The sequence below is a fragment of the Sphaerodactylus townsendi genome, linkage group LG04, assembly GCF_021028975.2.
Source record: "Sphaerodactylus townsendi isolate TG3544 linkage group LG04, MPM_Stown_v2.3, whole genome shotgun sequence".
Classification (NCBI taxonomy): Eukaryota; Metazoa; Chordata; class Lepidosauria; order Squamata; family Sphaerodactylidae; genus Sphaerodactylus; species Sphaerodactylus townsendi.
The window spans coordinates 20,046,644-20,071,723 of record NC_059428.1 but is presented as its reverse complement, the minus strand read 5'-3'; the positions used below and the strand labels follow the sequence as shown (position 1 = coordinate 20,071,723).

Genomic DNA, 25,080 nt, shown 5'->3' with positions numbered 1-25,080 from the left:
GGGGGGTGACTCTGAAACCCACCCACCCCGAGTGCCACCTCTGGCACCTGTGCCATAGGTTCGCCACTACTGTCCTAGTATGCTCTGGGTAGATTCTGAGCATCTGAATCAAATATCAATATTGTCTTTTTCATAGGGGAAGTTTCCGGTGACCTCTGCATGAAAAGGTCAGACTGAGTCCACAGTGACTTAGATTCAGCCATAGTTGTAGCATCTAATGTTGCCATTACCTGCCAGCCACTCGCCGTGGGTAGAGACGTGACAATTCTACAATACAATTATTGTATGGCATACTGACCAGTTGCTTCTAGCAGTTCCTAATTGTCCCCCGCAAGAGGCAGTGGCATGCTTTTGGCCAGCTGATCTGTGGCTTTGCAGCGTGACTAACTTTCTCTTCATGCCACCTTTGTTAAGAATCCAGAGTCCACCATGTGGGCTTCATCAACGGTCCTTCGCGCCATCAGGATGAACTGGAATGTTTTGCTCAGCATGGCTGCTATGATTTCTGAACCCCACCCAAGGCTGAGAACTGACCACCAGCAAATGTGTAGGAAGCGACTGTTAAATATTATTTAGTCTATAATGCATAAAGCAAATTAGTTCCTTTCACACAGATAGCAGGAGGCTCCCATGACAAAATAGATTGTGTTAAAGACATTACTTATTAAACACAGCAAGGTGCTGATTCCAAATAATGACACCTGTTTCAAATATTATTACCTGACGACACTGTTAGGTGTGCACACGCTAACTGCTTTGTTTGTGGCATCTTTTGGTAGACCTACCTGTTGTGCCATTATCTGAAATTGTCCCCTCAAAACAAACCCTGCGAGGTGACAAGGCTGCAATATTGCCTTCAAGCTAAAACAGAGGGCTTTGTGACTTAGGAGAGATTTCAACCCGAGGGCTGCTCTAGACTTGGTTCTAGAGCAGGGGTAGGGAACCTGCGGCTCTCCAGATGTTCAGGAACTACAATTCCCATCAGCCCCTACCAGCATGGCGTAGTGTATGCTGACAGAAATGATGGGGTTATCGGATTCCTGAGCTCTTCCTAATTCTAGAGCATCCTGCACCAAGGAAGTCTCGACAGCAAGGGTGCTCTATCACCAATTTCCTTTCAGACTTCACTCCTAAAAGAAGTGGCAGAAGTCGGTTACCAACAGAGGCCCGTTTCGGCGAACGACCAGGCTGGAAATACCTGCGGCCAATCTGACTTCCTCATCAAGATTTTTTTAATTTCATCTATCAGCTTGCTGCCTGGCAAAGGCACCCAGTCTCGAGCAGATATGTCTAACAATAAAGCCTATGTAAGAGGTAGCTTCAGTTTGTCTGTGTTCTTTCTCTGTTTTTAACAGCAAGTTTGCCTTTCCATCCAGCCGGAGCTCAGTGCAGCAGACGAAAATTTCCGAGTGATCTTTGCTCACCCTGTCACCGCGGCAGAAAAGCCTCACCTGCTTAAGTAAATCAGACATATTCCATTAAAGGTTTACAAGAGTTTGGATTTATTCTACCGCTTTCTCTCCGTGTAAAAAAAGGGGCCTCTCAAAGTAGCTTAAGATTCCTTTTTCCCTTCCTCCCCATCAAGCGGCTTTGGCTGGAAGCCCAGAAGGGGCTGAGAGAGTTCTGAAAACTGTGGATGACCCTAAAAAAAGGTTACCCAGTAGGGCGGCTACCGATGCAGGAGGCGGAAAAACCGGATCATCAGATGGCAATCTGGAAACATTTGGAGAATCGGCCAGTTAGCCAGATTAGAGAGTCCAGTATCGCAATTGCCACACCACACTAGTAGCGTAGCCTGTTAAAGATGGACCCTGGACGATCGGAACTCGGATTCGAATCCCCGCCCATGCCATGCAGTGGTATTGGAGCCTAGCGCCAGATCATTCATAGACTACAATTCCCATCAGCCCTTGCCAGCGCCCAGCCAGTGTATTCTGGCGGGGAGGCTGTCCATGTTTATCTAAGTGCCTGGGATTTCCCTGCTCTCTAGAAGGCTTTTGGGTCACAGGCCAGTCATTATGCTCCCCAGTCTTCTTAAACCTCTGGGTTTGTTGTAGAAGATTAAACAGATGACATAAGAATAATGTCAGCTGCTTTGGGTCTTCACAGAATAAACTACTGCATTATTCCTTACTGTAAATTGAGCTGCTGTCTCTAGCTCGGCTATTGGTCCTGCTGCTGGGGTGGTTTCCGGTATACCGTCTTATTCTAGCAGCATTCTCTGGCGTTTAGTAAAGCTTCTGTGGCTGGCGTCTCCAATGAATGCTGCTTTCGTTAGGCTGCTTTAACTCAAAGTGGCACTGAAGTGATTCGGCTGTGGCTTTCCGACAATGCATTGGTCGCCTCTTGGCTCTCCCGCACAGACGGCAAGGCTGTCAATTATCTCTTCCCTATTCTGGCTATCATCCTAGTATCCCACCTAGAAATGTGGTCACTTAGGGGTTCGAAGGAAAACAGAAGAATTGGCGGAGACCCGCACCTGTTCCATTCACAAAGCCAATTGCAGTGCCGTGAAGAGGCCAACAAATTAGCAATAGAGGCAAAACGAACAACTAACGGAATTCACACTTTTGCATCTGTAGACAGATGTGGTCTTGGGGTTTTCAAGCAGCTCTTGGAAAGATGCATTCCATGAGAGAGAGATGGTTTCCCATTTCACTCACTCCATTAACAAGTTGCCTTTATTGGATTCTAATCAAACCTCAGAGAGAACGCGGGCAAATGTTGAGTCATGAACATTTCAATCATTGGAAACTCGCCTTTATAGTAATGGTACTGCATTCGATAATATCAAAGTGAAAATGCATCATATAAAATCTTCGAGGTGCATTTCGGCACTGCAGTTCATTTTATGCAGAGTTAGCTAAAAAAAGCCAGGCCGTGGGGATAAAAGCAAGCGGGCTGCAAGCCGTCGAAGCTCATCTGCCTGGAAGCTGATTAAAATTAGAGAGCTGGGCAGAAAAGTCCAGTGTTACCATCATTGGGACGGGGCTGGAAGGTTCTCCACTTTGTTGCAAACGGCATCAGCATCGCCTTAAGCGAGTAAAGAATCCATGGGTTGTGACCAAAGGTCAAAGGTTCTATACACACACCCAGCACCTGCAGGGGTGAGGGGCAAAAGCTTGCAAGAATTGGCACCTCTTTTAGGGCATCCAAAGTGACAAGAAACCGCGCAGGGAAATGGCCCTCATATATTAAAAAAAGGCCAGGTGACACTTGAGGCAGGAGACAGATGTAGAGCCTTTGTTACCTGTGGAGGATACATACCTTTCCAGCAAAGAAACCGTCTGGCCAAAACCACAAGACATTGGGTAGCCAGTTCACAAACACACTTTAACCTGTCAATGCCAGAGGAGGTAATAAAGATGATTGCCCATGCACACCGCCCACACAGGTAACAGTACCCTCTGTTGTACCACCTTCAGTTCTCTTGTGGATGAAGCATTGTCTGCCCAGCAGGCAGAGTCATGGCCGAGCAATTAAATAAATTGCCTATGAGGTAGAAGGAAGCAGGGCAAAGATTAGGCCTCACAGCAAATAAGCAACAATCCCCCTCCCCCCACCCCAAAAAAGTGTATGGATAATTGACAGGAAAGTAAAAGGGCTGGAAATGTACTGAAGTAATAGAAGGGTCTTCTAATTTCCCCCCACCCCTGGTCCCAGCAGGATTAGGGCTGTAACGCGATCAGGCCTACAGGTGGGAAATTGCAGGGCTGCTTACAAAGTGCAGCTTTGATCTTGTTTGTGTCAGGGAAGTCAGCTGGGCTGGAGCCGGAGAGAAGGAGAAGTACAAAACAGAATTAAAAGAAGAGGGGGAAACCACACAAGCAAGACACCTCAACAGTCCCAAGCGACGTCATCTTTTTGAAGGGAGGTCTGTATACTTTGCATTTCCCTCAGCAGCTGTAGGCTCTTCTTGCCTTTCTCCCCAGGCTTTGCTTTCGAGCCGACATCTTTCGCCTTCGCCGGCACTGTTTTCCTTTCACTGGCTTTTCTCAGCTGTTGAGGGCTATGACATTTGGGTTTGCCTTCTCGCCTGTGTTTCTCCAGCTAGAGAGGAAACCGAGACACAGACGTTTCTTTCTTTCTTGTACTTCAGAACACGTCTCTTCCTGCTCTTTCCTCCCAGTTCTAAAATCCACCCAATCCTCTCAGGAAATTCTTCCCTCCTAACTGAACTATTGTGCTTAAGACATTTTTGCCATTATCATCATTAACACCAAAAAGTAACTCAGGAGCCTGTGCCAGTCATAAAAGCGGCAGAATTCAAGGGATTTGCATACAAAATGATGGCATCTACAAACTAAACTGGACCCCCCCCCCCATGTAGACATAACAACTGATCTAAATGTGAAACCACAGGACAGGCGTGAAAATAACAGGGCATGCTTCATAAGGCGCAGAATGTTAACATGAAAAAGAAGAGTTTGGATTTATATTCCACCTTTCTCTCCTGTAAGGAGACTCGAGGTGGTCTACAGACTCCTTTCCCTTCCTCTCCCCACAACAGACACCTTGTGAGGTGGGTGGGGCTGAGAGAGTGCCGAAGAACTGGTACTGGCTCAAGATCACCCAGCAGGAATGTAGGAGTGGGGAAACGCCTCTGGTTCACTAGATAAGCCTCTGCCACTCAGGTGGAGGAGTGGGGAATCAAACCTGGTTTTTCAGATTAGAATCCACCTGCTCTTAACCACTATGCCATGCTGGAGTGGAGCGATGGGACAATTAGGCAGTTTAAGCCCCTGAGAACTTTGCAAATCTAGTAAATAAAATAAAATAGAATTGCTGAAATCAGGGAATGTTTGATGAGGAAGTTGTAATGTTAATTTTATTGTGGATAGATACTGTTTTTTGAATTGTGCTGTGAGCCGCTCTGAGCCCCAAAGGGGAGGGTCGATTTATTAAATCAAATACATTTTTTTTAAAAAAATTTGCATCTGAGTAGGGGGATGAAATTTTCAAATAATTGACACACACACACCCTTGATTCTATGCAAATTTTCAGCTTGCTCACACACATTTTTAGCGTGTTCAGTGTTTATGGATTCTTCTCTCATTACATCACAAACTTGGGAACCGCGTGAAAAATCTGAGATGTGATTTTGCTAAAACCGAGTTTCTGGATAAGAGTAAAAAGGAAATGGGGGGGGGGTGGAGTAAATCACAGTCTTGAAAACAATGTTTGTGATCAGGGCTCCCACCACCCCCACGGTCTTGTGCCAGGAGGGAAACATGTTTGGCATTTAAGATGGGGATAAAATTCCAGAAGCGTAAGCTCACCCGTGCCCGATGTCGCTGGATTTTAGAGATTTGTTCTGCCTTGGCCTCCATCCTTTTCACCAGCCCTTCTCGCTCCTGCTCCAGGTCTTGCCGCTGGACAAGTGTCGGAGCATCCTGGATGAGTTTGGCCAGCCGCTGGTGGTCACTAGCATGGAATGGAAAGAATAATGCATTAAGAATACCCTCCATGGGCATGTTCAGAATATTTTTGCTGGGGGTGGGGAAACTTCTAGTGGTGACAGAAAGGGCCATCAGGTGACAGCCAACTTGCAGTGACCCCATGAGGGTTTTCAAGGCAAGAGATGAACAGAAGTGGTGAGCCACGGCCTGCTTCTATCTAGCAATCCTGGACTTTCTTGGTGGTCCCACATCCAAGTACTAACCAGGGTTAGCCCTGCTCAGCTTCTAAGATCTGATAAGATAAAGCTAGCCTGGGGTATCCAGCTCAGGGCAAACTCCTAATACTATAGTCTGTCTCAGAAAAAGACGTTAGTAGGGTTGCACATTCCTCCACCACAAAACTCAACATGCCGGATCTTCTTTGTTGTAGAATGTTCTGCCTGGGCCCTACTGCCTACCTAGCCCTGCTTCCCTGCCCCCCGCCCCCTCCCCCCGCTTTTGAAAGTAAAAAATACATTTTGGCATTCAGCTCTTGTATCAAAGTATCATGTTCAATAACGCCCAAAATAATGGTTTTGACAAAGGCAGTGTGTAAAAATAAATGATAATTCTAGTATTCGTTTGGGACTATATTCTAATGCGGAAGCATACAATTTTCTCAGCTGATCGTACTAACATCTTTTTCTGAGACAGAGTATATCAAACAATTAAATACTTTTCCATCGATGAACCTTCTACCATCTAACAAGTGTAAATTCATTTGAATATTACCAAATAAGAGGTGCATTCTTGAGAGGCTCTATAAAATAGGCTTGAGATGGGATTATCGGGGATAGCCTGAGGATGTTACATGAGGGAAACCACGGCACCGGGTCCTCCCTCGCAGAGATTCTACAGCACAGGTGTCAAACTTGCGGCCCTCCAGATGCTATGGACTACAGTTCCCATCATCCCCTGCCAGCATCATGTGGGCAGGGGATAATGGGAACTGTAGTCCATAACATCTGGAGGGCCGCGAGTTTGACACCTGTGTTTTACAGCTTTTCAAACCAAGACAGATCTTTCCCTAATAACTGTTCGAGATGGAAAAAGCTATTTCAGGGATGCCCCAAAAGGGCTTAGGAGGCATCGTGAGCTACTTCTGAAAAGCCCAAAGACAGCCTCGGCAGCACGGAGAGGCAGCCCCAGTTGCAGTTTGAGATATACAAGCAGCAAGACACCTTTGGGGTGCACCAAATGAGCCACACAGACCTTCGGATCCCGGCCTCTGGCAATGCCTCATCAGTCACTAGTAGTCACTAGTAGAAATACCCATCTGTGGTTTACTGAAGCACCTTCGGTATTCAAGAAGTAGGAGGTCCAAGAGACTCACGGAGGGGAATCTCACCTCCCCCCTCCCCAAGGCCCTTTCTGCACACCCAGAATAATGTGTTTTCAATCCAGTTTCACAACAGTTTGCAAATGGATTTTGCGGGACGGCCCGGTCCAGGGGCGTGGCATGGTGTTCTGAGGACTTGGAGGGGTGTGCGGCGCGTGCACGCACTGGGCGCGCTTCCCCTTCGCTCCATCCCTGGTGACTACCTAGGCCCAGCTGCTTCGCACAGAGAACAGCCCAATTTGAACGAGACCCCCCCGCACGAGGGCCAAATCACAGGACGAAGCACTTTTACTTCTCAGCCTCCCATCTAGGCCTCAGGCCTGACCTGAGGCACAAAGAGAGGCGCGTGAACTGGCAGGCCTCTCTAATCGACCACAGAAGAGAACCACACTTGCAAATGTCGTGCCCAAGTTCCGACTCACAAGCTCATCTGCCCGAGTTCGTCCTGCAAAGTCAGCAGAACCTCCGAAAGGTCTCCCTGGGAGGCGGAAGCGATGGACGACACGGAGGACCTCCGGCCCCGGTTTGCGTGCTTGCTCAACGGGACTTCGCTCACCACGCGATCGTTGCAAAGGGCTTTCGAGTGATGCTTCATGAGGTAAAGGACGTGCTGGACGTTGGCCCCGACAGAGTGGCTGGGGCTGGTGGACTGAAAGAAAGAAACGCAGGGGAAGGGGGAAAGGTGACAGAGGCTTTGCAGGAAATTTAACACCAAGCTTCAATGGTAGCGCCTTTTCCGCTGGTGTGAGGTCTGGGTATATGAAACTGCACTGGATCGCCTTGCCCAGTGCTGGCTATTACAACTGGCAGCCACTCTCTGCTATCTCAGGTAGGGACTTCCCAGCGCTGCCTTCCTAGGAAACTTTTTTAACAGGGGTGGGTAGGATCGGGACCTCTGCAGGCTTTGTAGTCTGAGACATGAAGGAGGAGGAGGAGTTTGGATTTATACCCCACCTCTCTCTTCTGTAAGGAGAATCAAGGTGGCTCACAAGCTCCTTTCACTTCCTTCCTCTCCCCACAACAGACACCTTGTGAGGTAGGTGGGGCTGAGAGAGTTCCTAAGAACTGTGACTAGCCCAAGGTCACCCAGTTCTTCAGAATTCTCTCAGCCCACCACCCCCACCTCACAAGGTATCTGTTGTGGGGAGAGGAAGGAAGGGAAAGGAGCTTGTAAGCCATCTTGAGTCACCTTACAGGAGAGAAAGGTGGGGTATACACCCAAATTCTTCTTCTTCTTCACCATTACAAACCGCTGGCTCGTTCAGCAATTATTCCGCTTAAATAATGTGGAGGTGTAACACACAAATGGGATCAGCAGTGTGCCATGCAGAACTGCTTCCATGTGACGGTGATCTGTGTGGTGGAAGTTTTCCCTGCCCTTTGCTTGCTTTGTTCCCCTTGGCCACTATCCCACCCTTTGCATTTTTAAAGAAATCAGTAACTGACATAGCATGCCATTCAAAATAGCAAGGAACACAGGGAACAGCTCAACTGGTGTCCACCAAGGTCCACATGGAGCCTCTGGGAAATGCCCAAATGTGCAGCGCTCAGACAATATCGCCTGGCATTCCTGAGTGTCAGGACTACAACTCCCAGCATGCACCGGCTCCCGCCTTTTTTCCCAACAAGAGCGGGAAATGCAGCTTCTCACATCCCACCGGAGCTTCACGGCCAATGAGAGGCCAGAGACTGGGCGGGGGGAGAGAGTTGATTGGTTGTCGTTGGTTTTGGAAATAAAATAAATACTGGAACTGAGGGCACGAATCCTCAGTTCCAGCAGTCTGCATTTAGGGCGATGAAAGTCAATAAAGTTCTTTTCTTTAAGTTAACTTTGTTTGAGTGTGTTCAGCCTTACACTGAGTGTATCATAACCATTCCTCAAGGATCACATTTAGCCCCTGTGTCTTTGAAAATCAGCCCCACCCTCACCTTTCCAGCCACGAACGGCACATCCCCCAGTTGCAGCCTGTAGTGGGGCTGGGAGTGGACGTGGGTCGTGGCAGAATCGCCCTAAAGGAGAGAAGAAGAAAAAGAGTTTGGATTTACGCCCACCTTTTCTCAACCACAAGAAGTTTCAAAGCAGCTTACAAGCTCCTTTCCCTTCCGCTTCCCACGACAGACCTCTTGTGGGGTCGGTGAGGCTGAGATAGTTTGGAGAGAGCTGTGACTGGCCCAAGGTTGCCCAGCAGGCTTCATGTGTAGGAGGGGGGAAACAAATCCAGTTCACCAGATAAGAGTCCGTCGTTCGTGTGGAGGAGTGGGGGAATCAAACCCGGTTCTCCAGATTAGAGTCCACCACTCTTAACCACTACACCACGATGGCTCTTGCACTTAAAGGTACCTCGTCATTTTAGAAAATCCCTCGTGGCCTCTTTCCCCAAAGCCATCTCACTGCTGTCCCTGAGAGCAACACAGAAGGCCTATGACTCTGCCGTCTGTTCAAAGAAGTGGCTCCAAACACAGAGCGCTTGTGCCCCATCCCCCAGGCTACGGAAACTACCAAGCGCCCACCCTCCTCTGCGCCTTTGCTCTACCTTGTCCAGCTTCTTCGCTTTCTTCTTCTTCATCTTCGGTTTCGAGGGCAGCAACTCCAGTCCCGGCTGCGTCTTCGCTTGCAGCAGCTTCCTGTTGATCTCCAATCCGGTCTGCAGCTGCAGAGATAAGCCTGGAAGTTATTTCGTTAGTTAAAAAAAACGGAAGGGGTAATCTCAGGGATGGGGGTGAGCACTATCCAAGGAGCGGTCCTTTGCTTGTTGGTTTTGCATCGCGTCTGTGTATTTTATTCCTGGGCAAGTTTGGAGGGGGCAAGAAAATGGAGTTTCACGGAGAGCCTGAAAGTCGCCTGTCCTGCGCTCAGCTACTGCAAAGCATATACCTGGACTTCAAAAATCAGCTAAGGGGTGTGTGTGTGTGTGTGATAAAGCTGACAAGCTGCAGACTGGCAGCAGAAAAGTGTCCCGCATCTCAACCCCCCTGCTCCCCTCCACACACAATTTGCATCCTCCCCAGATCGCCAACGAACACCTGAGCTCCCAAACTCTAACCCCCCCACCCCCCCATAATCAAATGTTTTGCTTGGCCTGAATGATGTTCCAGACTCCTTTGAGAACAATCCAGCCAGGCTCAGCTACGAGCCACTTTCCTCCTCACCTTTAAAAATAAACGCCGGTTGGTTTTCATACCCCGCTTTTCTCAGCTGCAAGCGGCCTACATATGCCTTCCCTTCCCACAACAGATAGTAGGTGAAGTAGGTGAGAGAGTTCTGAGAGAACTGCGACTAGCTTACGGTCACCTAGCAGGCTTCATGTGGAGGAGCGGGGAAATGAATCCAGTTTAGCAGATTAGAGCCCGCCTCTCTTAACCAAGACACAGCGGTGCCCTTTCTTTAGATAGACAAAGTGATCCGACACGGATCAAAATATATAGAGCAAGAGATTTATTTTATTTATTTATTCAACTTATAGGCCGCCTCATCCCCGAAGGGCTCGAGGCGGCTCACAACACAGCTGTTCTTCAAGATAGCAAATCAAACAACGTAAAACTTAAACCCATTAAGCAATTAAAAACTTAAGCAGCAGTTACACACAACAAATATAAATTAAACAACAAAAGTTGTTTAACAAAGTTAGTTAAAACAAGCGCCCGATCTAAAGGCCAAAAAGAAAGGGAGGGAGTGGCAGGGCCTGTGATGGAATCAGAAAATCAGGCCCAACCGAGATGGAGAAAGATGGAAACAGGCAGCCTCAATTTCAATTTCAGTTTAGGAGCATCTACCAGAAGAGCAGGAGCAGAGGAGCTCTAACTTGACGGCAGGATTTGGGTTTTCAACCAGAAATTGCTGTGTTTTCCACAAAAGGGAAGAATTGGCGGGTCAATAATTGCACCATGAGATCAGGAGGAAAGCCCATCAAAGGATTCTCTGATTTAGTTATAAGCATAAGCATAAGCATTTTATTGTCATTGTGCACGCACAACGAAATTTACAGCAGCATTCCTCGATGCACACAATTTCAGACTCACACATCATCCTCACTTTCCCTTCCTCCACCCATCCCTACACAGCCCCAAAAACATCAATACGAAGCCGCAGAGTTTAGCATAGCCACAGCTCTGGAGTAGAAGCTGTCTCTAAGCCTCTTTGTCCTAGTTTTGATGGCCCTGTATCGTCTGCCGGATGGTAACAGTTCAAAGAGAGAGTGTGCTGGATGAGACGGGTCCCTCAGAATATTTTGGGCTTTATTTAGGCTTCGGGAATTATAGAGTTCTATAGTTATTAATCACCGGCTAGCGCAGAGGTCTGCAACCTGCGGCTCTCCAGATGTTCAGGGACTACAAATCCCACCAGTCCCTGCCAATTGACCATGCTGGCAGGGGCTGGTGGGATTTGTAGTCCATGAACATCTGGAGAACCGCAGGTTGCAGACCCCTGGGCTAGTGCCTGACTGGTAGGGAGACCTCTGTTAATCACTCTCTCCTTTTTTCAGAACCAGCGTAGTGTAGAAGAAGAGTTTGGATTTATACTCTGCCTTTCTCTCCTGAAAGGAGACTCAAGGTGGTGTCAGACCTATGAATCCACTCAATGACCAGCCCTGGATTTCTTGAATCGGAAGCCATTATTGAATCGGACAACGTGTGCCTGGCTTTGCAGAAGCCGGTTTTGATCCAACATTCAAAACCCCCGCAGTATAACCCCTCTGTGTCCAACCCCCAACCTGCCCTTCCCACGTAACGTGGAAGCCCACCCCTTGGAAAAAGGAGTCTTGAGGAGAAAAGCTAAGAAGAAGTGAAAACTCCCTAGGAAGGCCGGGATGGGAGACAGCAAGCCACCTGGCCGAGACCAGAGATGCCTCTGTTATCTGATTACCAAGCAGACAGGAAGGAAAGGAAAATAGCATAGAGCACAGAGGCCCCTTACAGGCCCCAGCATTGAACACCCAGAGTCAACCTAACAGGCGGCTTCCAAACTCCTTTGCCTTCCTCTTCCCACAACAGACACCTTGTGAGGGAAGTTGAGAGAGTTCTGATGAACTGTGACAAGCTCAAGGTCACCCAGCGGGCTTTGCATGTAGCAGCAAGGAGACCAATCCAGCTCACCAGATAAGAGTCCGCTGCTCATCTGGAGGAGTGGGGAATCAAACCTGGTTCTCCAGATTAAAGTCCATCTGCTCTTCACCATTACACCATGCTGGCTTATGTAGTGTAGCCATTAAGAAGGCTGGCCTCTGCTTGCAGAGAAGTGAGTTCAGGTTAGGCTCACTCACCAGGTGACCTTGGGCCAATCACCTGATCTACCACTCAGCGTGGTTACAATTGGGGCAGGCGACGTACTGCTGAGAGGACAAGAGAAGAATGGGACAGATTTTTATCTGAAGGAATGCCATGGGTGGGGGGGATGTGCAGCACAGCCAACCACCCAGAGTTGTTTTGAGGGTAGAAGAGAAGGAGGTCAGCCACATACACCACCTGGAGCTCTTTGAAGGAAGGGGGGGGGTGACCATGTGACAGATCCTTCTCCACTGGAGTTGCTCCTTCTGCAGAACAACACAGACCACCGCAGCCCACAAAACGTACCTCGGCTGCTTTCTCCTGCATCAGTTTCCGGGAGTGTTCTTCCTCTCGGAGCTTCTCCTCCAGCTCTTTCATCTTTTTCTAGATGAAGAAGGGAAGCAAAACTGAGCAATGGCAAAACATGGCTATCGGTTGAGGGCCAGGATGGAACCGCAGGCAGAAGATGGAGGCTGGATTTGGGAGACACACAAAAAACGCCTATCAAGTCAGAGGCTGGTCTGTCAAAATCGGTGTTGCCTGTTCTGACTGGCAGCTGCTCTCCAGGGTCTGAGGCAGAGGTCTTTCCCATCTCCCGCTACCCGATCCTTTTCTCTGGAGACACCTGGGATCGAACCTTCCACATGTTGAACAGGAGTTCCACCACTGAGCTATGCCCACAACCAAGAAAAAATCCATGCAGAGGCTATGAAATGTATTGGGGGAGACAGGAGGAGGAGTCTCGGGCACACGGCTCTGATTTTGTTATTAACTCCTTATTTATCAATGCAGGCAGCAGAACAAATCTGCAGAATTCTGAAGTGGCAAAACGGGCCGTACCATTTCAGCCAGGAGGGGACAAATTCAAAATTTCAGTGCCCCTCCATCTGCACGTCAAAGCTTGTTGCAAACATAACACCTCTTCAGTGAGCCATTTTCATACAAGGTGGTAGACACTACAGAGAAGGAACAGCCACTAGTAGATGCCACCTAGGGTTGTTGTTGTTGTTGTTGATATTTATTATTTATTAAATTTAATAGACCGCCCTGCCCCCGAAGGGCTCAGGGCAGTTCACAAACCAATCAACGTTTGAATACAACAAATAGTTTCAGTTAAAACAATAAATAAATTAAACATTAAAACACTAGCAGCAGTGATCTTCCACAATTAAAATAAATAGATGATGTCCAGCATTAACCCCCCGGGAGGGGACTAGCTGATATTCAGTCAGCAGATGACAAAGCTGTAAGGAGCAACGAAGAAGGGCAGACTCAGCAGCCAACCTCACCAAAGGCCCGGTGGAACAACTCGGTTTTACTGGTCCTGCGGAACTCCCCGAGGTCCCGCAGGGCCCTGACAGATGGAGGAAGAGCGTTCCACCAGGCAGGGGCCAGGGCCATAAAAGCCCTGACCCGAGTAGAGGCCAGCCGCATCATGGAGGGACAAGGGACCACCAGTAAATTCGCCTCTGCCGAACAGAGAGGTCGACTCGGGACATATGGGGTAAGGTGGTCCCACAGGTATGAGGGCCCCAGAGAGGGTTGATGGCTCCAGGTTGGGAAATACCTGGATATTTTGGAGGTGGGCCTGAGAACAGTGGGGCTTGGGGAGAAAAGGGAAGAGACTTCAGTGGGGTATAATGCCACTGAGACCACCTTCTAAAGAGGCCATTTCTCCAGAGGGACTGCTCTGTTGCCTGGGTATCAGCTGTAATGCCAGAAGATCTCCAGACACCGCATGGAGATTGGCAACCCTAATGTTACCTGAAGTAGGGGGTGTGACTAGAAGGTGTCCATCAGAAGCCACAGAAGACACCCGGGGATATGCATGGAGACACGTCCTTCAGGTGTGTATCTATGTATCCCCTCTTTATCCATCTCCCTGTCCCCTGCCCTTTTGCCCTCTGCAATGTGAACCGAATATGAACTAAGCAAAGCCAAGAATTGATGTGAAATCTAATTATCTCCCTGGAAGAAAAGCAGGACTTAAATGCAACAGAAAACCAACAGAAAACTGAGCAATAACGTTGCTGTTTATCAGATCTGTGGCTCTTAGCATCATGAGGAAGGCCTGTTCACTTGCTCTGAGTTCAGTTGCTAAGGAACCAGAAGAGAAAAACCTCACAAAAGTGATATGGGGCAGGGAGATTATGCAAGGCTATATAACAAAATAAATATACAATGAAAGGCAGACTCAGCATTGGCCTGCATTGGCCTCAGACTCCTTCCTGGTACCCAATTGAGATTCTTGCAGTGTGGTGCTAAAAAGTTTGGTTTCCCTGAACAGAAAACCGAGATTCAATGCCAATTCAGTGATGAAGATTCTTCAGTCTTAGTGAACCGATCGCATGAATTTTAGTGGTTCAAATAAACGGCGCATGATTCAAAACCAATCGTTTTTGGTCAACATGCCAGTGTCACAAAAACAAGAATGCAACTGCAAAACGTTGGCTATGGAAACCTAAGCAGATTAGACCCTTCCAAGTCCACTGAAAGGCGTAACTCCCCCTGTTCAAGTCTGTATATCAGCTGCCTTTCTGTACTCAAGGATCCCAAACATACTTGTATGAAAATGCTGTCAAAGTTACAGGAGCTTCTAGCATTTGGGGAAGGGAGGGGGAGTCAGTTCCTTGAGTACCATGTTGAGTGCCTTGTTCCTTGAGTAGCATGTTGGAGGATTGGCGGGAGAGAAACGGGGCGGGGAAGGATCTTATGACAAAGCAAATACGCGCCTTTAAATAAATCAAGTCATCTTCCACAACGAATCAAATCACAAGACGTTTAACCAGATTTAAAAACCAGCCCAATTTTGCAGCCGTCCCATTCAGGTAGTCCCGGTTCATTAACAGAGCATCACACACTTTGGCAAGTATGGAAAGCAAACTGGAAAAAGCTGCAGCGGATAAGACAAGGATTTATCTCACCCAGCTTCCGGCTTTCCAACCAGATGCCTCCAAGAAGCCTACGGAAAGGATGTACAAGTGACAGTGTAGTGCAGTGGTTAGGGCACCGCATCAAGACACGGAGCTCTCTCAGTCTGCCTGGATGGGTCAGTCATTTCCCTTCAGCCTGAGCTACCTCTCAGGGCTGTTGTTGTGAGGGTAAAATGGAAGGGGGAGACCGTGCTCACCAGCCTGAACTATTTGGGGGGAAAGCGGGATTAAAAAATGCAAAGAATTAATTCAATTGGGCCTTCCTGGTTGAGGATATGACCAGTGGTGGGATCCAAAAATTTTAGTAACAGGTTCCCATGGTGGTGGGATTCAAACTGTGGCGTAGCGCCAAAGGGGCTGGGTGGGGCATGACAGGGGCGTGGCCGGGCATTCCGGTGTGGCGACTGGCATTCCCTGGGGCGGGGGGGCTGTGGCAAAGGATGTAGCGCTGCTGTGCCGGGTCCTTGGGTGGGAAAGCAGTGAATATGCACGCAGGCGCCAGGCTGCCACGCATGCGCCTTGAGTGCAACCTCCTGCTAGACTGGATTCAAGTTCTGCTGGCAGCTTACTGGGCTGGAGAGAGGGCGTAGCTAAGGCAAAAATCACGTGGCAAAATCACCAATTAGTAACCCCCTCTCGGCACACACAAATAATTAGTAACCTGCTCTTGGGAACCTGTGAGGACCTGCTGGATCCCACCTCTGGATATGACGTGGCTGGATACTGATTCAGACCAATGGGCCTATTAAGATGAGTATCATCTACTCTGACTGGCAGCAGCTGTTCCAGGTCTCTGGCAAAGGTCATCCACATAATCTCCAACCTTATTCTTTTAACTAGACATGCCAGGAATTGAACCTGGGACCTTCTGCATTCCAAACACCTGCTCCACCACTGAACTACAGCAGTTTCACTATGGCAGCTCCCAGTTATGAATTCAAATCCTAGCCTCCGACGCCCAAGGCGTCAGGCTCACCTACCTCTGCCACAGACTGCATCGCCGTCAGCCGGGAGTATTCCTTCTCAAGCATATCCAGCCTCTCCAGCTTAGCTTTCACATGCGACTGGTCGAAGAGATTCTCGCTCTCCAACGTGGCCTGGAAAGAGGACAGCAAAGTTCTTTACGGGCGTGGTGATAAAAGAATGAGAGGACTTTTTTCTCCTGTCAAATCTGAAATCACAGAAGCAGACCTCTTCTATATGTCAAAAATGTCAACAATATCCCAGCCAGTCTAGCCTCTGTTGTGGTCAGTTCCCACAGGAGACCCCATGCCTGGATTACAGAACCTGGGGCAGGTTGATACGAGAGGAGGTTCTTCTTGGATAGGTTGTTGTGGGTTTTCCGGGCTGTGTGGCCGTGTTTCTGGTGGATCTTGTTCCTAACGTTTTTCCTGCACCTGTGGCTGGCATCTTCAGAGGTGTATCACAGAGGGAAGTCTGTTACGCACTGTGTCCAGACTTCCCTCTGTGATACACCTCTGAAGATGGCAGCCACAGATGCAGGCAAAACGTTAGGAACAAGGTCTATCAGACCACGGCCACGCAGCCCGGAAAACCCACCACAACCAGTTGAATCCGGCCGTGAAAGCCTTCGACAATACACTCTTCTTGGATACTCTGTGAAAGCTAAACACAAAATCAAATCCACTCGTTAAGAATAAAAACAACAACAACGACAGAAAGAAGTCAGGCACACTGTGACCCGGTGGCCGTACCTGCTTTCTCAAGACGCTTGTCTTTTCTTGCTCCGCACGTTCTATCATTCGTCGCATGTACTCTAGCTGCTTCTCTAGCAGGTTGCAGCGACTTTCGGCACCGGCCAGCTGAGCAGCCAAGTCTGGAGGTACAGGGACAACAAGGGGTTCGTTAGCACTGCCAGGAATTTCCAACGGTACATAGAGATTAGCTATGGCAAAGCACCCTCCTCTCATTGGAAAGGGTCCGAGGGAAGTGAATGGGTATGTTGCAGATCCAACACAGGGAGTGGGACCTGTAGGGTTATAACAGTCGCTTACCAAGGCTTAAAGCAAAGGATGGGCCCAGAAAAGAAAAAAAGAAGGCTTGGAGGGGCACCCGACTGAAGCCAGGAACACATCAACAGTTGGAAGGGCTTGTTACATGGATGCACAGTGAAAAGGATCAGGGAACGTGATGCCCAATGCTAAGATATTCCAGCCCAGCCTTGATAAAGGGCAGATACTTTAAGTGAGAAGCCCAAGAGGAAGTTCCAGCTAACGGCACAGAGAGGCCTGTCAGACAGCAAGAACAATCGGGTACTGCGGTTACTGGGCAGCTTCTGGAACCAGGCTCTGCATTCTAATTCTGCTCGATGCTCCGTAGACAGGGACGGGGCTGCTGATTCCAGACAGAACTTTGGTGGATTTCCTTCCGTTCACTCAGTTATGTTTTCAGACAACGTTCCAGGGAATTCAAGGATTTACCAGCAGTTTAGCAGAGAAGATCGGCAACAGCTGACAAACTGCCTCAAACCCAGATTTGTTTCCCCACTCCTACGTTTCTGCTGGGTGACCTTGGGTTAGTCACTGTTCTTCAGAACTCTCTCAGCCCCACCTGGCTCACAAGGTGTCTGTTGTGGGGAGAGGAAGGGAGAAAGGAGTTTGTAAGCCCCCTTGAGTCTCCTTACAGGAGAGAAGGGGGGTAATACATCCAAACTCTTCTTCTTCCTCTTCTTCAAAAATCAATTTTCCCATAATTACTTCTCTTCCAACTTGACACTGTAAGCGTCCAGGCCGTTCTGAAGCACATGCACAAGTTCTCATGCCCAAGTTCTCAGCCTACCTTATCTCACAAGGTTGTTGTTGCAAGAGTAAACTAGAAGAAGAGTTTGGATTTATACCCCACTTTTCTCCCCTGTAAGGAGACTCAAAGGAGCTTACAAATTCCTTTCCCTTCCTCTCCCCACAACAGACACCTTGTGAAGTAGGTGGGGCTGGTCCATCAGATAAGAGTCCACCACAGAGGCGGAGCAACCACGGGGACATGTGGGGTCACATGTCCCTGGGCACTTGCCAGCTGGTCACGTGGGGGGGGGGAATTGCCCCCACACCCCTGCCCTTGGCCTTGCCCCGCCAGGCTGCTCCTTTCATTTTATCTAATCCTGTTCTCCAGATTAGAATCCACCTAATCCACAGTGTGGTGTACTGGTTAGAATCCACCTAACCCAGTGATGGCGAACCTTTGGCACGCCAGATGTTATGGACTACAATTCCCATCATCCCCTACAATTGGCCATGCTGGCAGGGGCTGATGGGAATTGTAGTCCATAACATCTGGAGTGCCAAAGGTTCGCCACCACAGACCTAACCAGTACACCACGCTGAGTGTATGTCGTCGTTAGACGTTTGGGGGACCTAAATATACGATAAAACGATGAAGTGGGAATACCTTCATTTTTCCTGGCCACCTCCAGCTTCGAATACTCTTTCTCCAGCAGTTGGTCATTCAACACCTTCTTGTACTCCGAGGTCTCCTTTGTCAGACTTTTCACGCTCTCCTCAGCTTGAACCCGCTCCAGCTCCAGCCGCCGTATCTTCTCCTGAAGGTTCTTCAGAGCGGAGAATATGGCTAACAATGGGAGCAGGCAAATATTACTCGACCTGTTTGCGGGCAGACCAACCTAGCGGCAGAGCGATGGGTTTGAACGGGGAGGGGAGAACCCACGTTCAAATCCAACGCCCACCGTCTGTCTTGGGCCTAGCCACTCTCAGTCAAACCTCGCAGGAGCATGGTGAGGCTGATACGGGAAGACCCCAAAGGTGCTACCCTGAATATCTCAGAAGCAGGGTGAGATAGGCTGGCGCCGGGCGGTGGAACACTTGCCTTAACAGTCCAGGTGCTCGGGAGCAACAGCCGCAGAAGGCCGTTGCTTTCACCTCCTGCACGTGAGCTCCCAAAGGCACCTGGTGGGCCACTGCGAGTAGCAGAGAGCTGGACTAGATGTACTCTGGTCTGATCCAGCTGGCTTGTTCTTATGTTCTTATGCTCTGCAGCCCGGCCTAGCTGTTTGAAGGTGGGGGGCGGGGGCTTGTGGCAGCCTGCAGAGCAGTCAAGGTGAGGAACCCTCGTCCAATGAGGGAGCAGGCCAATTGGCCATGCTGGCTGGGGCTGATGGGAATTGTAGTCCATGAACATCTGGAGAGCCACAGGTTGTAGACCCCTGATCTAGGTCAATACTGTCTACCTTGACTGGCAGCAGCTCTCCATGGTCTTATGTAGATGTCTTTCCCATCACCTATTACACTGTCTTTGTAACTGGAGATGCCGGGAATTGAACCTGGCACCTTCTGCCTGCCAAGCAGATGGTCTACCACTCAGCAATGGACTACGAAGGAGTGCTGCTGAACAGCAAACCACCCTGAAGACTGAGCATTTCACAATGATTTTTCTTGTCCTTGTTCATTCGGGAAGGGGAAAAGCACAGATAAAGAAAGAGGGTGGATCGGCTGATAGATCAGATCAGCTGACAGATTTTATAAAAAGAAAAACACGACCTAACAAAGGAGACAGCAACCTCACGCTGATGAGGGATTACGGATCTTCCTGGCTGATATACAAACTGGTTCAATTCCCAACGCAATTTAGAGGCCGCATCTCCTCGGGGTGGAAACATTACCTCGGCTGTTACTCTCCGGATATGCAATTACTGGCCTGGCAGGGGATCGCTGCAAGTCTGCGTTAATGAAGGGCTTGTGCCGGGGGTAGTCTGTGAACGAGGCCGCCGAAAGTCCATCTGTAAACGATGCCGATCTGCGACTCCTGCAAAGAACACCCTGAAAAAAAGATTAAAATGGTTTTTCTCAGGCATCTTGTAAACTGGAAGAAGAAAGCCTTGTGATCTGTGGGGGATCGCAGAAGAGGTAAAGGAGGAGCTGCTGGGCAAGCAGACCTAAGGAGCACCAATGAAAACTCAGAACTGCAGGAGCAAGATATCCGATTGCACATGTGACTGATTATGCAAACCAGGAAGCCAACATAGTGTAGTGGTTACAGGACCAGTGTAGGATCTCAGGGACCCAGGTTTGAATCTCCGCTCTACCATGGAAGCTTACTGAGTGACCTTTGCCCAGTGATGTACCCTTAGCCTAATTTACCTCACAAGTGGTGTAAGGATAAAAGAAAGCAGAGAAGTACAAAATAAGCTGCTATGGGTCCCCATTGGGGGGAAAAGGCCGGTTATAAATGTAGAAGAAGAAAAAGAAGAGTTTGGATTTATATCGCCCCTTTCTCTCCTGCAGGAGACTCAAAGGGGCTTACAATCTCCTTGCCCTTCCCCCCTCACAACAAACACCCTGTGGGGTAGGTGGGGCTGAGAGAGCTCCGAGAAGCTGCGACTAGCCCAAGGTCACCCAGCTGGCTTGTGTGGGAGTGTACAGGCTAATCTGAATTCCCTAGATAAGCCTCCACAGCTCAGGCGGCAGAGCTGGGAATCAAACCCGGTTCCTCCAGATTAGATACACAAGCTCTTAACCTCCTACGCCACTGCTGCTCCTAACCAAAAAAATCCAAAATGTAGTCCAAAAAAATCAATTGAAATGAAGGTAGATGGGAAGGAAAAGTCAGAAACAAGGGAGACAGTTCACAGACACATACAAAACGTTTAGAACCACAGAAATATAGAATCACAGAGTTGGAAGGGGCCACACAGGCCATCTAGTCCAATCCTCTGCTCAACACAGGATCAGACTAAAGAATCCCTGAAAAGGGTTCATTCATTGCTGCTGCGCAAAGACTGACAGTGAAGGGAACGTGTCCGCCTTCTTAGGCACCCAATTCTACTGCTGAGTCAATCTGATTATTCGCTCCTAGAAGCACAGGCTTTCTTCAATCCAATTCATTAGGACCCAAGTTCAGCAAACAAACCAATAACAGTGACTATTACGCTACTATCTTATAGGACAATTCCTTAATTTAAAAATACTGTGTTCCAAATGATGATGAAGAAGAGGAGTTTGGATTTATACCCCACCTTTCTCTCCTGTAAGGAGACTCAAGGCGGCTTACAAGCTCCTTTCTCTTCCTCTCCCCGCAGCAGACACCTTGTGAGGTAGGTGGGGTTGAGAGAGACCTGAACCAACGCCGTGCTCAGCACCAGATCACCTAACCAAGAGAATTCCAGCCTCTTTTGGAGCAAAGCCCTCTCTATCCAGCAAGGTCTTGCAAATTGATCAGCCTGGGGAGAACTGTTTCTTTGCACTGCTGTTACTAAAAATACAGGGGCCAAGAGGGCATTGAGAAAAAGCAGTCAGGGACGGGAGCCAAGACATCCACAATCAAAACAGTGACCAAGAATTATTTAGTATTAAAGAGAAAGGTTTCCATTAACCCCTCTTTGCTTAAAACACCAAACAAATTCTAAGTCAGTCTTTCTCCAAGTAGATTAATTTGTGTTGAGCTTTTGTGGAGATGTAGCTCAAGATTTTGTTCATGATACCAGCTTCCCTTTGTTTTAAACAGATGTTCTTTCCGTGTCAGCAGAGACCCAGTTTTCCAACTTTAAACATAAGACAGTCGGGCGGCTAAAAACATAGGAGGCACTGGGCTGATTGAAACAGTTCTCTGTTTCAAATTGCTGGACATTCTTTTGCAAAACAAACCAGGCTTGATCTAGCCACACAGTCCGAGGCTCAAGGAAACAGATGCCATTCAGACTATAGCATGAGCATTAGGGAGTCACTCAAACTAGCTTGCTGTCCTATCGCAAGTTAGACTCTCTTCTCAATGACTTAATTGTTGTGGAGGCATTCGGGCACAAACCACATGTTTCCCTGAAAATAAGACAGGGTCTTATATTAATTTTTGCTCCAAAAGATGCGTTAGGGCTTATTTTCAGGGAATGTCTTATTTTTTCCCATGATTTTGTGCCCCCCACGTGACCAGATCAGCTGCGCCGGGGCATTTTTAACTAGGGCTTATCTATGTGTGAATAAAAGGGTTAGCAACATTTTTTCCGGTCTAGTCTGATTTGTAAAACTGTTTCCAAGTAAGCAAAGGTCACAATTAGGCTATGGCTGCAACTGAGTTGCCGTAAGACACCCTTCTCTCTTGCTATATTCAGTTCCTTCTGCTGCCTGCCTCGCACACCCTCCTTGCGAAGAGGTTAGGCCACACGACATTGGGGTGGGGGTGATAAATCATTTGTGGCTTGTGCCAGTCAAGTTAAGCATTTATCAGGTGAGGTGGCGGCTCAGTTCCCTGCTTTAGTTTCTATGAAACACCATGATTGATGCTCTTGGAATATTCCGAGTGCTTCCAAACATACAGATCGGTCAGATTAGGAACTGGACAGATTTACGAAAGCGAGGCATTCTCTGTTCTTGAGAAGCACCGAAATATGCCTTCAAAAGAAGACAGAAATTGCAAAAGAAAACAACAGGTGAGAACACCATGAACAATTTTGGTCCGAGGCCTTTGCGTTTTTCCTTACAGAAAATCAGTGGGAACAATTCACGACAAAGATGCGGATCTTAGGCTCCTTCCGCACATGCAGAATAATGCACTTTCAATCCACTTTCACAATTGTTTGCAAGTGGATTTTGCTATTCTGCACAGTAAAATCCAGCTGCAAAGTGCATTGAAAGTGGATTGAAAGTGCATTATTCTGCATATGCAGAAGAGACCTTGGAGAGCCTGATCTTATATATGCTTTCTTGGATGTTAAGCCCCAGTTAACTCCTCAGTAACCTTAATGTGAAACTGCACATGGTTTCATGACCATCCTCCTGACCTCAAGCCCAGGATGGTTCCATAGATCAGCTGAGACCATTTCTACAATGTTTTGAAAAATGGGGGTGCTTCTCTAACTTGACTTGACTTGAAAGCATATTCCTTAGAAACCAGGCTTAAGGGTCAAAAGGAGCCTTGTGACACGTTAGACTAGGATCTGACAGACCCGTGTTCAAGTCCTTACGTGGCCAGGGATGACCCTGGGCCAGGCACAGATCCTCAACCTAACCTACCTCACATATTTGTTGTTAGGATAAAACAGAGCGGAAGAGGACAACACAAGCTGCTTTGGCTTCCCATGGGAGAGAAAGACAAGGGTGTAAATGAGGAACAAAAGAGAGCACCCCCTCTCTGATAATCTTCAAGCAGCGGTTGGACAAACACTTGTTAAGGGCTAGACTGCACTGAGCAGGGGGTTGGACTAGATGGCCCTTCCCAACTCTAAGATTCTAAGTAAATGAAAGAATAGCAACCTTTCATGAGCAAAATTTTTATTTAGATTTTAAAAAACTTTTTATTTATTTGTTTGTTTGTTTGTTAATTAGATTTAATATACCGCCCTATCCCAACAGGGCTTAAATTTATTTATTTATATGTTTCATTTATTTAAATTTATTTATTTAGATTTTTATTCCTGCTTTAACAGACTCCTTCGCTTCCTTCTCTGGAGTTCATCATCACGTTTGAGGACACTCAGAGATGTGAAGTTTCAGAAGTTTCCTAGACAAGAGGCATCTCTTCCTCCACCAGCCCCCACTGTGCTGGCAAATAAAACCCTACATCTCCCCAAAATGGTTTGAGACACGTGACATGCTGGGCATCACCGACACTGAGAAAAAATGCAGGCAGATGCGCGGCCAGAATCATTTCGGCCTACTGAACAGAGACACATTGGCTGGGAATCCAATACTTTCTCAATACAACTGGCTGTGCACAGAGAACAAGCAAAACAAATATCACAAAAGTTCAGTGTTGACTGCAAATAAGAAACATCCCTGCTGAGCTACAAAATGCATGTGGATGTCCACCTTGAAATGACGGTTCTCTTTCAGAATTTCTGCAGAGATTAAATGGGATAGCTCCATGGAAGCCGCGCAACAAGGATAAAAGTTATATTTTTATCCTTATTTAGTCCTCTGTATTGTTTTATTTGCTTTTATTTGTAAGCTGCCCTGAGTCCTCCGCGAGACCGGCGAGGTATAAATGCAACGAATAAAAACAAAATACAATGCAGCAGACAAAAAGGTGGATCCCAAGTGCAGTAGCGTTTTGTTCCCTAATCAGTTATGGATTTCACTGAAACCTCTGATTTTAAGGGACATCATGTACAGTTAAATCTATTATCACTATTTCTTTTAATGAGTTTTATCCCATCCAGGCAACCTCCATGGTTCTTCCCTCCTTCGCTTTACCCTCACAACAACCCTGTGAAGTAGGTTCAGGTTGAGTGGCCCAAATGAGTTTAGGCGTATTTATTGAATGTTGTGAGTCACCAGCAACCCTGTGAGGGGCAGGGCATAAGTCTATAAATAATTCACAAATAAACACGGTATAAATAAATAGCAGGGCATAGATAAATAATAAAAATGCTCTAAAATTAATCACAAAAAAGGCAACGGGGGGTTGCAAAGTGTAGCAAGTTTGCTATTAAATCTCCCAGCCTCGATTCCGCACAGGGAACATCCCAGTCATTTTTTAAAACGACGTTAGGATAAAACGTTGTTAAAGACAACTCCCCCTCAACACACACCGTTCACTGAACGCAGTCACTCCGTCTCTCATCTTAGCCTACCTCGCGGGGCTGTTGTTCTGACGGGGAAAGGTTCTCCCCTGTTTTGTTTTCACAACAACCCTGTGAGGGTGGATAAGACAATACCAACACAGGCAATCGTCCTGAACGACCGTGCCTCCGAGCATGTGAAGAGTGTTTTCCTTCTCATCACTGCGCAGTCTTCACAAGTACAGGCCGAGAGAAGACAGTCAAGAGAGTGAGAACAGGCGGAGCACTTCTACCTCACTCACCGCAGGCTCCGAATCCCCAAATCCGGCCATGTCGCAAGAAAGCAGCCGTAAAGGGGGGTCTGTCTCTTTAAGGACGCAAGCGCCCAAGGAGCGGCTCTTCCGCCTTCGCCCCACCTCCCTATTCCTTCAGCTGTCCCACAAACGCCGCCGTTACGCCTTCAGGGCAGCTCTGAGAGTGACACTGCTGCCAACCAACCCGGCAGCAACGCTCCTCCCTTCTGTCTTTTAAGATTGTCTACGTCACAGCAAGGAGGCGTGATTGATATTATGAACAACCAATTAAAATGCAAAATAGTCGTCCGTTGTCCGGATTTGGCTCTTATTGTTCCCACCCTTTTG

General features: G+C 48.0%; 1 protein-coding gene across 3 annotated transcripts; it reads right to left on the bottom strand.

Moving 5' to 3' along the window:
* Positions 1-3,117: 3,117 nt before the first annotated feature.
* Positions 3,118-24,863, bottom strand: CEP57 (centrosomal protein 57). 3 transcript variants are annotated; one of them, XM_048495570.1, is made up of 12 exons: positions 24,733-24,850; positions 19,610-19,766; positions 18,382-18,561; positions 16,692-16,813; positions 15,957-16,073; positions 12,350-12,427; positions 9,313-9,429; positions 8,708-8,788; positions 7,201-7,427; positions 5,281-5,425; positions 4,657-4,759; positions 3,927-4,050 (listed from the first exon to the last, which is right to left on the bottom strand). In XM_048495570.1, exons 1-11 carry the CDS (start codon positions 24,769-24,771, stop codon positions 4,694-4,696), a joined length of 1,329 nt encoding a protein of 442 aa, XP_048351527.1. In that variant the 5' UTR covers positions 24,772-24,850; the 3' UTR covers positions 3,927-4,050; positions 4,657-4,693. The 3 variants fall into 3 exon arrangements, with proteins under 3 accessions (XP_048351525.1, XP_048351524.1, XP_048351527.1); XM_048495568.1 differs by lacking the exon at positions 4,657-4,759 and having other exon boundaries at positions 3,118-4,050; positions 24,742-24,863; XM_048495567.1 differs by lacking the exon at positions 4,657-4,759 and having other exon boundaries at positions 3,118-4,050; positions 24,733-24,837.
* Between the last annotated feature and the right edge of the window lie 217 nt (positions 24,864-25,080).